Source organism: Phaenicophaeus curvirostris, chromosome 2, assembly GCF_032191515.1.
Source record: "Phaenicophaeus curvirostris isolate KB17595 chromosome 2, BPBGC_Pcur_1.0, whole genome shotgun sequence".
NCBI classification, from domain to species: domain Eukaryota; kingdom Metazoa; phylum Chordata; class Aves; order Cuculiformes; family Cuculidae; genus Phaenicophaeus; species Phaenicophaeus curvirostris.
Genome location: NC_091393.1, coordinates 39,321,865 through 39,335,509, shown reverse-complemented (window position 1 = coordinate 39,335,509; position 13,645 = coordinate 39,321,865). Strand labels below are relative to the sequence as shown.

Here is a 13,645-nt window from a genome sequence, read left to right as displayed (position 1 = left end):
CTCCTCCTGGCTCAGCTCTGTACTGAGCAGACATACTCAATACATACATATTGAGTATACATATATGCATTGAGTCTTGGGTGGACTACAGAGAGGACTGAGATCATGCAGAGGAAAAATCAGGAGGGCTAAAGCCCAACTGGAGCTCAGATTGGCCAAGTCAGTGAAAGATAATAATTTTTTTTTCTATAAATACATTACTAGTAAAAGGAGGACCAGGAAGAATATTCAGTCCTTATTGGATGCAAAGGGAACAACTGTGACAAAGGATGAGGACAAGGCTGAGGTATTTAATGCCTTCTTTACCTCAGTCTTTAATAGTAAGGAAAGTTGTTCCCTCTGTGTATGTAACCAGAGTTAGAGGAGCAGAACAAATCTCCCATGATCCTAGAGGAAGTAGTTAGAGACTTGCTTGCCCAGCTAGACACCCACAAGTCTATGGGGCCAGATGGGATCCACCCTAGAGTATGGAGAGAGCTGGCGGATGTGCTGGCCAAACCCCTTTCCATCATCTTCCAACAGTCCTGGAAGACTGGGGAAGTCCCACTGGACTGGAGGCTGGCTGATGTTGTGCCCATCTACAAGAAGGGTCTCAGGGAGGATCCAGGGAACTACAGGCCTGTCAGTCTGACCTCAGTGCCAGGAAAAGTCATGGAACAGGTGATCCTGAGTGCTATCATGAAGCACATGCAAGAAAACCGGGTGATGAGGCCCAGTCAACATGGGCTCACAAAAGGCAGGTCTTGCCAAACTAACCTGATTGCCTTCTATGACAAAGTCACTCGGCTGCTGGATGAGGGGAAGGCTGTGGATGTATCTTCTTGGACTTCAATAAAGCCTTTGATACAGTTCCTCACAGCATTCTGCTTCGGAAACTGTCAGCCTCTGGCCTGGACAGGCGCACACTCTCCTGGGTGGAAAACTGGTTGGATGGCCGGGCCCAGAGAGTGGTGGGAAATGGTGTTAACTCCAGCTGGAGGCCAGTGACAAGTGGGGTTCCCCAGGGCTCAGTGCTGGGTCCAGCCCTGTTCAATGTCTTTGTCAATGACCTGGATGAAGGCATTGAGTGCACCCTTAGCAAGTTTGCAGATGACACTAAGCTGGGTGGAAGTGTTGATCTGCTGGAGGGTAGGGAGGCTCCAAAGGGATCTGAACAGGCTGGACTGCTGGGCAGAGTCCAATGGCATGAGGTTTAACAAGGCCAAGTGCCGGGTCCTGCACTTGGGGCACAACAACCCTGTGCAGTGCTACTAGGGGTAGAGTGGCTGGAAAGCTGCCTGGAGGAGAGGGACCTGGGCGTGTTGGTGGACAGCGACTGAACATGAGCCAGCAGTGTGCCCAGGTGGCCAAGAAGGCCAATGGCATCTTGGCTTGTATCAGAAACGGTGTGACCAGCAGGTCCAGGGAGGTTATTCTCCCTCTGTACTCGGCACTGGTGAGACCGCTCCTCGAATACTGTGTTCAGTTCTGGGCCCCTCACCACAAGAAGGATGTTGAGGCTCTGGAGCGAGTCCAGAGAAGAGCAACAAAGCTGGTGAAGGGGCTGGAGAACAAGTCGTATGAGGAGCGGCTGAGGGAGCTGGGGTTGTTTGGCCTTGAAAGGAGGAGGCTGAGGGGAGACCTCATTGCTCTCTACAACTACCTGAAAGAAGGTTGTGGAGAGGAGGGAGCTGGCCCCTTCTCCAAAGTGACAGGGGACAGGACAAGAGGAAATGGCCTCAGGCTGTGCCAGGGGAGGGTTGGGGTTGAATATCAGAAAAATAAGATCCTGGTAGTTGAGACCATGAGTGTGAAGTGGCAAAAGCCTGCACAGATAGAGCTGTGAGGATTAATATAAATTCTGAGGGTGTTTTCACTGCAGCCTCTCATAAGGAAATGAAATAAGGCATCATCCATTCAAAGTGATAACCAGCTAAAATCATTCCGGTGGACTCCTTTGTTATGCACAGTAAACTCCAAAATGCTAATTGCTTCCCAGATTTTAAAAGATACTGTCCTTGCTCTAAGCTCCACTGAAATATAAATTGTCAGGTGGGAGCTAATAAACTAAGCTGAATTTCTCAACAAAAGTTCCACTCCTTTTTGTGTCTGATACTGACAGGTGTAAAAGTTTGGTATTGTCACTCCAGCTGCCAAATGCTGTTAAGGCACTTTGTTAATAATTTGATATAGTACATGCTGACACCTTTGTGGATGCTTATTTTTTTACACGCGACTCTTCTCAATGAACAATGACATATGAACACTTCCATTGTGACAGGTATATTTATTTCAATGTACTTACACAAAAGTAGTAAAGCGTATTTATAAACCTCTTCAGGTTTACAACTATCAGCTTTTACTTACAATTTGTGCAGATTTCAATAAGAGTACAGAGTAAAACTCTTCTTATATCAGTAGAATTAAAAGATTCTCAGTGCTGCAAAGGCTTTGTTTAATTAAAACCCTGATTCACTTGGGCTTGCTTCATCCACAAATTCTAAAACAGTGGGATTCTGACCTTCTTGCCCAAATCTGATGCTCTTGCCTCTGTTTGTGTTAACATACTTGTGTATCATGCTGTAATACTGCTCTTTCGAATTGAAGGTGTACAAGGAAGAAATCTTCTGCCAGTCTTCATTGCTGGGAGTCTGAAACGATACTGGATCAGTGGCTTCAAAAAAGGAATTCATATTTATTTCTGCCAGCCTGGTTGCATGCTCTTTAGCCTTGATCTCAAAGAGCTCTTGTTCCTTTTTTGAGTAAATTTTCCAGAACTTGAGCTGAAGATAGCTAACTGGGGAGTCACAGCGGCTGATACACGTTGCGATCAGTGCCACAGTCATGATGCTGGCTATCAGGAGCCATCCTATCAGCTTGGAAAAGAGATAGATGGGTTAACAGTGGTTTTGCAGTCACCTGCAGGAGTACTGAACTTAACATTGAGGCAGACATGAAAAGTGTAAGCTGAGACACCCTAGAGTACCTGTAACAGTCTGCCAGTCTGCTTGCTGTGGAAAGAGAGGATTTCATGCATAAAATTCAGCCAGCCTTACAGAGATTCTGCACCCCTGAGCTGATCTTGTTGGAGTGAGGATGAATATCTAAACCAGAAAGAGTGAAGTTCTTTCTTCAGTTGTACCCAGCTTTCTTAACTTCAAAGGCAACATACTGACCAGCAGTTTCTGCAGTTGTGGTCAAATTTACAGTACAGAGGGTGTTAAATCATGGTTTTAACATCCTTAGATAAATCTCAGAGGCCCCTTCTAAAGTGGGTGTCCTAATAGATGCTGGTCCCTCCAGTACTCAGAGGAACTTAGCTAGAAACTCCTGGCAGAGATCTTATAGCCTGCCCTTTCACCTCAGGCTGATTTTTTTTCAAGTGAAAAATATTGAAAGTGAAAAGTAGTGAAAAATAGTGAAAAATAGTGCTAAAGAAAGATGAATTTATGTTCTTTTGGTTCTCAATTTTGTTGAAAGTAGATCAGAAAGTAAAAATGGTCAGTAATAAAAATGTTCTCATACTTTTTCTGGTTTTGAGTGGTTTGTTTCTTTTAGCTTCCACTGCATTATCAGTAACAGTCCGTGCTCCTTGGTTTTGCTCCTTTCTTACCCTATCTGAATTCAATGGTATAGAGTTTGCCCTTTGTCAGCCTCTTTTCTTGGAGGAGCAGGATGCTAAATATTTAACAAATGTGAACATTTTCTTTGTTCTAATAAGCACTTGTGATGAAAACAGAAACTTATAAAAAATGCAAGTAATTATAATATTTTATAAACCTAACTCCCATTAACCAGCCTTATCGTTTTCCTGAGAAAAAGTGATAAAACTTGATTTTTCTATAGGAGTTCAGATGATGACCAAACAAACCAAGAAGTGAAACTGGAGAGCTGCCAAAATCTGGGGTCTTCATTTCACTGCAAACAAAACAATCCACCCACAAGTGCTATTTTTTTAACCATGTTTTGCCTTCTGCACAAGAACACTTTAGCAAGACAGATATGTATTTTAACTATTCTTTCTAGATGCAAGTGTGAAATTATAATTAGATTGAAGCTTCAAGATTTGTAGTTAAACAAGGTGTCGCTACTTGTTTCACTTGTCAGTTCTCTGTTGCAAGGAGACATCAGCTTCCTCTCAATTCATGACCTCAGCTTCCCCTCATTTAATGTGTACTTGCAAAAGTTTAAGTTATTTAGAGGGGGGAAAGTGAAAAAAGAGAAGAACTCACACAATGCCTAAGTTAAATTAGAAGAAAACTTGCTGTGGAAAGTCTCTAGGGTGGTTCCTCGCCCAGCTTTGAAAGAGTCTGTGTGAACAGCAGTGCCAAACAATTGCCACACAAAGAAGCAAAGCCAGAAAATAGCACAAATATACTCTTACTACCTTCCTGTTAGCGTTTTTTTTGCTAATGAATTTTTTGCTAATTTTGCACTTTTGGTAATTATATAACTTAACAGAGAAGGACCGTTTACAGTCCCCAGCGGGCACCACCACGTATTGAGTAACCAGAACTGAAGCCCAAAGGATGAAGAAAAGAGCGAAATTTTACCTGGGACTGTGCCTGAAGGCTGAGATATTCATCCGCTATAGTCTTTGATAACTTCTCATCACAGGGTATTTTGACCAGCAACTTGTGGCACTCTTGTCCTTTACCTTTACAGACAAAATCCTTTATCAGGCTGCTCCCGCTGGCTGCACACTCGTAGAAGTTTGCTCTCAGCAGGGCTACTGCAATCCAGGTGAAGGGGGCTACCAAGGCTCTGGCTGTCACTACTGCCAGCACAAAGCAGTAGTAGGTGCAGGTTCTGCAGGGGCTGCAGCGATTCTCTGGAGGGCAGCTGCCCGTCAGCAGGCGCCACGTCCTGGCACTCACCATATAGCCAAGCAGAAAGAGAATGAAGGCAGGCACTAGGAGGAAGGTGGAGCCATATAACATGTTACCAGAATTGCAGGGACACTTGAACACCACAGAAGAGAAGATCTGTTCACTGGCAGCCGTCAGCAGGGACACGATACTGTAACCCAGAACGGTCTGGTGGCGGATGCAGAAATCCATTGCCCTGCGTAACTGATCCATTTGCTTCTTGCCCTTATTTGAAGAGAGTGATATCTCAGTCAGAAAAGAAGAGGAGAAAGACAAGAGTTCTGTAGCTCTCACGGCTTAGAGAAGCTCACAGAGCTTTCACTTTCTGTTGATGGTGATGATGCAGCGAGGCATAGAAGCAGCTCTCCTGCATGGTGTCAAGGTCAAGTGGAACCCACAATGGAAATCCACCCCACTAATCAACATCAAAATAAGAAAGGTCTATCTTTGTTTCTATAAAACTAGTTTGTGCTTGTCCACGGATGCATTGTAACTAACAATGGCTTAAATCTCTTAACCTTTAAAGTGAAGCTTTTTAGCGAGGAAACAGATTCAAAGTGGGAATAAAATGTGAGAAAGCCACCCAGAAGTGTGTACATTTTTTTTATCCTGCCTTATTATTAGCCAGTACAATATGGCTTGTTCTCTTATGAAAGAAAATTCAACTATAATTGTGTTAATTTTTCAAGCTTATCAATTAAATTTTTAAAGTGGTTAGAATAAATGAGCCAGTGTGTGCATGGCAATGACCCAGCAAGTGGTTTCCACTGAAGGTCCAGCTGCCCCAGTGCCTTTTGCCAGGAATCATACTTTGGACTCTCTCCTCCGTAGCAGGTAGTGGCAGCCTGTAGCGTAAGAAAAAATCCCACCCCTAAACAAGCAGAAACTAAGCAGATGACATGAAGTGGAAAAATGATGGAAAGGGCTTGCATTAAGAAGAAGAATATCTGGAATAGATTCCTAGGCTTGGTTGACTGATCTGCCTATCAAACGATTGCTCACTGAGTCCACGGGTGTTATTTGCACCCTGAGGTATCTTGACCAGGTACTTAGCTAAGATTTGCTTTGTGTAATCTAGATGAGGTGAACTGGCACTCAGAATTAAGAAAATTGAAGTTTTGTTGCTTGCTCATAGGCATGAAGATGAAGCTGATGGTCACTGATATCTTCTCCACTACAACCACTTATGCCTCTTGCATGAACCCAGAACTCCCTGGACTCAGCTGGTGCATCAGCAATATGAATTCACCTTGATTAGTTTTCAAATGCCGTAATTAATAATGCACTTAATCCTGGGCATTATCATGGCATAGAGTTTAACCACAAAGCCAGAGCCCCACCCTAGGCTCAGGCAAACATTGCCTCCAGCCGGCTCAGCCTGATTTTGATACTGGCAAGAAAGTTAGGCATGATGCTGCCTGCATCACTCCATGTTGTATCCTGGCTGCAGGAACCAAGCATGTGGAAACACAATGGCTTGTCAAAACTCTGTGAGAATCTAAATTACTTGCAGTGGAAGGACCTCCTGCAGCTTATTGGGCAGCTGAATAGAGGGTGCAGGTGGCTAGCGGGCTTATACCAGATGTGCTGTGCTCAGCACCCAGCTACTGTGGCTGCTGCAGCAGAGGAAACCGTGCCACTAACTGAAATGCTTGCATTGCCTGGAGGAGCCTTTGTTTTGTCACCATGCAGCGGTATAATATAAAGACATAAAACCAAAACAGGATGTGAAAACAGCAAGAGTGAATCAGACTGAACCCTGAGTTAGTCTGGTCACCTCTTGATTATCACAGAGAGACAGAGAGGAGCACACTGACAGGGAAACAAGCTTAGGAACACACTCAAACACCATCAATTTGCATTTCAGGGATTTCCTTTGCATCTGACACCTGTTGATTTATTCTGTAAATTTGTTTAATTTCAGTTTTAACCCACAGAGATTTTTTAACATACAAAACATTGTATAGCAAGTGTGCTTAACTTTCATTCAAACTTGACACCATTCTGCTGGATGTCCCTGAGTTCTGACAGGGGAAGATATAAAGCAGTGGATGCCTATCTGGTCTTTCCACTCTTTATAGAATGACCTAATCGATTAGGTTGGAAAAGACCCTTAAGGTCATTGAGTTCAACCATAAACTTAACACTGCCAAGTTCACCACTAAGCCATGTCCCTAACCACCGCATCTACATGTATTTTAAATACCTCCAGGTATCACCTCAGTACTCCTACTGGTGACACTGTTTCTGATAAAAGCCAGGATGCTGTTGGCCTTCTTGGCCACTTGGGTACATAGCTGGCTCATATTCAGCTGGTTGTTGGCCAACAGCCCTAGGTCCTTTCTTTTTGCCAAGATAGCTTTCCAGCCATTCTTCCCCCAGCCCGTAGCAGTGCATGGGGTTATTGTGGCCCAAGTGCAGTACTTGGCACTTAGTCTTGTTGAACTCCTTATAACTGTTATCAGCTCATCCATCCAGCCTGTCCAGATCTCTCTGTTGAGCCTTCCTTCCCTCAAGCAGATCAATGCTCCCGCACAACTTGGTGTTGTCTGCAAACTTACTGAGGTTGCACTTGATCCCCTCATTCAGATCATTGATAAGATATCAAAGAGAACTGGCCCCAACACTGAGCCCTGAGGAACATCACTTGTTACTGGCCACCAAGTGAATTTCACTCCATTCACCTTCAGATGAGCCATTAACTTTTTGCGTCTAGCCATCCAGCCAATTTTGTACCTATTAAAAATGTAAATCCATCCAAGCCACGAGCAGCCATTCTTTTTCAGGACAATACTATGGGAAATGGTGTCAAAGGCTTTATTAAAGTCTAGGTAGACAACATCCACAGGCTTTCCTTCATCTACTAAGATGATCACATTGTCATAGAAGGAGATCAGGTTAGTTAAGCAGGATATTATACACCTTCATCATGAGCTGCCTTTGAAGACCACTGATTTAGAAAAGGAACCTAAGAATCAGCAGCTGCTCTCTGGAGCAGGTAACAACCACATAGGGGAAAGAGTACAGCCAAGAAACCCTGCTACTTCACTTTCTGATCCTAGTTTTAGCAGTGGTTTATTTATCTGTAAGATAATGTGATTTCAGGAACAAGCTTTCTGTGAAATGGGAGGGGAGCTCTGTGTGAAAAAAGGATTCACCTTGCCCTCCAAGCAAACATGCTTCCAGTAAATTCTCCATAAAGAGGTGGGAGAGGGAGGAGAGACCACCCTGGCTGGAAAGCGAGGGAGTAGTTGTGCTAGGAGCCAAGTGAGGCACAGGGACAGCCTGGGTGTACTCCACCTGTGGGCAGTGATGGGAGCTGGAGCAGGTCCCAGGCAAGGGCAAGCAGGGGACTGGGAAGCTCTGACCCAATGGCCCTTCAGCACTTTCATAGCATTGTTCTCATGAGGCAGCTCTTTCTTTCCCTCTAAATTTACACTCGTCTCACCACAACAGCCATAAAGCATTAACTGGGAAATGTTCAGAAAAATAGCTTTCTGTTAAAAGAAAATAAAATTCCAATTCAGTGGTTGGTTTTGCTTTGATTTACATTAAATCTCATGCCTTCCAAGAGAGATGAAAACAATGCCAGAATGGAAAGGTAGACACTTTTAGAACAAAATTATTATTTTTTATTATCTGAAGAATCTTTTCATTTTGAAATGCACTTTATTAGAATAAAGGGGTTGGCTGAAAATGAATTGATTTGTCTGCTATTTATCAAGTTTGTCCTTGGTGTTTTAATTTGCATCCTTTCATTTGCAGCTGAATGAATCTCAAACATTTTCTAGGTCAATAAATCTAGTATAACTTGTTCTGTAGCTGTATCGAGTGTACAATACTGGTCCTAAATGCAGTACATGTATGTGTGACCCAGGGGTCTTTGCCAGCACATATTAAATAGATCTAGTTTTAGTCACACTAGTAGGTCATTACAATAGGTTATTTAATTTTTCTCTTGGGACATTTGCTATTTGTTCAGAATAGCAAAAGACTGGTTTTGTTTTCCTACGAGTCATTCTTCATCTGCTCTGATCAAGGCCTGTTCTCTCCTATATTTCTGTTGTTAGTCTTATCAAGCTCAACTTCCTCTTCACATTCTTAATCTAAAATCCTGTAGATCCATGGATGAAATGGAAAAGAGCACCTCAGCACTGATTTTCTTTTTATGACAACTGGACTTGCTTCTTCAAATGAGAGAGTTTTAAGTTGCATTTTTCGCCGCCTAGATAGAAAGACGTATGGAAAAGTCTTTTTATTCTAAGAAGATTCCTTTAAAAACTTCTGTCTTGTTCCAGGGGAAATTAATCCTTAACTAGTGTGGGTCTTGTCTGCACCTACCCTCCAGCTGGATGGACGTCCCCTAGAGGTCCATCACCTCTGTGAAACCAAGGAAGTTATTCTGACTTTATGGCTGAACCAGTCTTCTTACATGTTTGTGAAGTGTCACACAGCTCAGGGGCACCACATAAATCACTAACAGTAATAATATTTAGCAGAGCAGCAGCTTGACAAGTAGCACTGTGACTGCCATGTATAGCTTACAAGCATTTGTGTACACTATACTGCAATTTTAAGTCATTACATTAATTAGCAGGTTTTGGCTGAAGAGGGATTTTTGTGGGTAGGAAGGAACCAGCTCTGCAAATCCAAGCATAGCTCTGAGGGAGTCTGATTGGTGAACTCTGGTAGAGTCACAAAAGCCACTGCACTGGTTTTCTTTTGCTGTTATTGCTGCTCTTGTAACACTGCCTGGCCATTGTAGGTCTTATTTCGATACAGGAGAGTCCTGTTCCCAGTCCATGTGACAAGCAGCACTGTGAGGGCTTTACTGTTCAATCTACACTAATCTATGATCTCTATATAGGCTGTAAATCAGTCTCCACAGTTTTTTAACCATTGGCTGTGATCTGTGGGTTAAGTGAAAAATATTGGCTAGACTTATAAAAATATATATGATATTTTCATAGTCTCAGAAAGGTAGAAGTTTCCAGGTTTCATGATGAAAGTTAGCAGCCCTAGTGAGGCAAATTATACAGTAAACTCATTTTTAATCTGGTAAATCACCCTGAGTAGTCAACTGGTCAATTCTTAGTAAATAAAGCTCAGTCTTTTTCCTCTGCCATGGAAAATGATATGTCATAAAATCACTATTGCAAGTGAAAGTACATTAAACTCAAAGCATTTCTGTACTCATATTAATGTTTTGAATTCTATGTACCCTTGTTTTCTTCAGGTAATGCCATCAAATTGTGCAGACTTGGTATTGCTGAAGAGCTGAGATTTCATTCTGTTCTGTTCCTATGTGTTGCCTGATGCTGTCTGATTCTATGCAACAAGATATGCTCTATACTTTCTCATTCAACTGCTCCTTCCTCCTCTTTTTAAACTTTATCAATTTTACCTATTTTATCTAACTAACTAGCTCATGGTAGTATGCCAGTTTCCCCTGCTAGAGTCCATTGCTGCCCAAATTTTGTTCTTTAAAGATTGTTTTTCAACAGCGAGGCAGGGCAAGAGCTAAGACCCTACCCTTCTCAAAGCTTTCTGCATGTAGCTATCTGAGTTATGTCAAAAAGTTATACCTTGATCTAGGCAAAAGTCAGGTGAGCAAGCTGTGAATTAAAAAAAAACCCTAACAAATCTTCCTGTTAACGCATGACATTCATTTCTTTTTGGCAAGTTAAGAAGGCAGGCAAAGTAACTCTCCATATGGAAGGAACTCCTCAAAAATCCTATATGCTTTTGTCAGTGAAAAGAAATTTATAGCAACAACTGCTACTTTTACCATACCTGGAGGAAGACAACTTCACCAGGAAGCACTATTTTGTCAAAGGAAATAAAGAGTGACTAGACTTCACCACAGATTTTACAAACTTTCTCCTACCAAACAGCTTACGTGGTATATTAGATACATCATAAAATTAATCTCTAGCATATATTTCTCTGCAGCATAAACATTCATCCCACTCTTCATTCAGCAATGATCACCACAAGGGAGATCTAGAAATGGTCTGTCTCCTGTAATTGAATTTTGTTCTTATGGGATTGAAAAGTTTGACTTCTGGGCCTTAACCTCACTTGCTCATATAATTTTTCTAATCAATCACACTTCTTACCTGCAGAATATTGAAGCTGTTTCAGCTCACCAGAAACGTACGAGTTGTGTCAGACTCTATGGTAGCTACATCTGGCTTGTATTAAAGGCTGAACTCCCTTAAACTGAACAGGACTTGTGTGAGTGCTTCCAGTACCTGCCTTTTATAAACAGATAGTCCTGCTGTCAGTCTGATCTGCCATTTGGGAGAATCCATGACATCGTAACTGGCAGAATGATGATAGGTGGGACTTAAGGAGGAAACAGTCCCAGTTGCAGTATTTTATGTTAGCAGTAACTTCCCAGGTTTCTGGGTCTGCCCTCATTTATTCTGTAATGCTCAAATAATCCATCATAATTGTAATTTTATTTGCAAGGCATTGCCTCTGTAAGTATTTTATAGTATTAGTGAACATCTTTATTCCACTAACTTACATAAAGGCAGAGTTATTTAAATGCCTTCCCAGGGATTCTGGTCCCCTACAGGTTTTCCCATTGCTAACAATCTGCAGTTGGGTCCACCAGAGGAAACTTCATGAGGCATACAAGATAGTGGTTTACCAGAGTTTACTGCTTCTGTTGTAAGAGCCAGATCCTCCACAGAGCTTATTGGAGGAATGTCTTATGGAGCTTTGGGGCCTCTGAAGCAAAGTAAGTTATATGGCATTTACAGGCTAATCACAGAATCATAGAATGGTTTGGGCTGGAAGGGACCTTAAAGATCATCTAGTTCCAACCCCACTGCCATGGGCAGGGACACACCTCTTGGCCGAGATGATCATAGAGCTGAAGGGAAAGAGGTGGTGTGATCCTGAGATGAAGCTCTTCCACACATAGAATCATAGACTAGTTTGGGTTGGAAAGGACCTTAAAGGTCATCTAGTTCAAACACCCCTGCCAAGGGCAGGGACATTTCCTACTAGATTGGGCTGCCCAAGGCCCCATCCAACCTGACCTTGAACACTTCAAGGGAGGGGACATCTAGAGCTTCCCCGGACAGCCTGTTCCAGTGCCTCATCACCCTCCATGTGAAGAATTTCTTCTAATGTCTAATCCAAATTTCCCCTTTACAATTTATAGCCATTCACCCTTGTCCTATCACTTCATGCCCTTGTGAAAAGTCCCTGCCCAGCTTTCATGTAGACCTCCTTCAGGTACTGGAAGGCCACTGTGAGGTATCCTTGGAGCCTTCTCTTCCCAGCCTGTCCTCATAGTAGATGTGCTCCAGCCCTCTGATCATCTTTGTGGCCCTCCTCTGGACCCTACGGATCACATAGGCCTCCTGCTGCAGGGTCCTGCTGGAGATAACTGCCAAGAAAGGACAGAAAATAACATCTTGGATTTGTTAGGTGAGTCTGACTTACCAGCTTGAAGATACCCTACTGAATTTTAATGGAGCAGCCAAATCAAGGGGATTAAAGTATGTTTGATCCCAAACGAGACATTTACAGACCAAACAAATGTGAAAGCAATGTCCCAGTGCAGAAATACAGCTATTTTCCAAACACTATATGTTTTTAAACACTAAGAAAAAAACTTATCATCAGTGGAAAATACAGAGCCAACAGAATACTTGGATGCATTTTAGAAATATAATCCTTCAGAATAAGCTTTGATCTTGCAGATTTTAAGAAATGAGGTAATGATGTGCTCCATTCCCTTTGCTTCCTTTAGTCACAATGATGCATATAACATACATAGCCTGTTTTTTTAATGGACTCAAAAAATCACTGAAAAATCTAAGAAAAGGATTCTATCCTCAAACACACACACCAGTGTCTCTAGGCTGAATTCCTATTAATTTTGTTCAGAATACATCAAACCAACTTTAGACTAATTTAGACTGCAGCCTTGAAATGAAGCACGCATGACTAAACATCAGCTATTGAAGAAGTTGAGTGAAGTCAGCAGGGTCTCGTATGAATACAGGAACCCATCCACATACAGTCAGTTGTAGGATACCCATCTTCTCCTGTGCCCAGAGATGCAGAAAATTAACATTTATAGAAACTAAAAGGAAGCATAAGAATGGGAGCAGAGGCATGTGCCAGAAACACTTCAGTATTGTGACTCCACTTAAACAGAAGATACATTCACTACTAGCTACCCTACAGTGAAATCTCAAAAATAGTTCAGTACACACAGACCAGATGAAACTTGTACTAAGTGCTTCTGCCATGGACATATTGTTCACTGAGACTGCTTCTATCTTGCATTTCACACAAGGGACACAAAGAAGAGACTATCCTCTCTTGTATTAGTAAGTGCTGAGGAACACCAGCCTTCTCCAGTCCTCCCACCAGCCAGTAGGGCTATTTAGCCCATTTACCTGCTTCTCCTCACTGCACTTTCTAGAAATGCAGGGTAAATTTTTTCAGTATATGATATCGTCTGTGGTCTTGAACTGTTTTTTCCTTTTGACACAGACAATTCTACCCAACAGCCTGAGCTCAAAATGTCCGTTCTTCCATTTACTTCAAATTAAATTTAGAAAAAAACCCAATAAACTAACAAAAAAGATGATCTTTGATAAGGAATGTGAAGAAGAAAGAATGCAAGCAAAGAATGGAAACAAAACTTATATGACCATTGAAAAGGAATTTTTTTAAAGGCCCTGGCCTGGACAAGAGTAAATAAGAAAGCACACAAGATTCTTCTATTATTCAAAATATACTGAGGGCAATTAAGTCTTCATCAATAC

At 42.2% G+C, this 13,645-nt stretch overlaps 1 protein-coding gene across 1 annotated transcript; it reads right to left on the bottom strand.

Moving 5' to 3' along the window:
• Window positions 1-2,325: 2,325 nt before the first annotated feature.
• CALHM6 (calcium homeostasis modulator family member 6) lies at window positions 2,326-5,251 on the bottom strand. Its single transcript, XM_069850960.1, has 2 exons — window positions 4,533-5,251; window positions 2,326-2,855 (listed from the first exon to the last, which is right to left on the bottom strand). The coding sequence occupies exons 1-2, from the start codon at window positions 5,058-5,060 to the stop codon at window positions 2,439-2,441; spliced, it is 945 nt and encodes a 314-aa protein (XP_069707061.1). The 5' UTR covers window positions 5,061-5,251; the 3' UTR covers window positions 2,326-2,438.
• Between the last annotated feature and the right edge of the window lie 8,394 nt (window positions 5,252-13,645).

Bases quoted from the DNA above. Each gene is read 5' to 3' on its own strand.
- CALHM6 (XM_069850960.1), bottom strand. From the start codon at position 5,060: ATGGATCAGTTACGCAGGGCAATGGATTTCTGCATCCGCCACCAGACC. The intron at 2,856-4,532 runs GTAAAATTTCGC...CTCTTTTCCAAG, and splicing joins GCCTTCAGGCACAGTCCCAG to CTGATAGGATGGCTCCTGAT.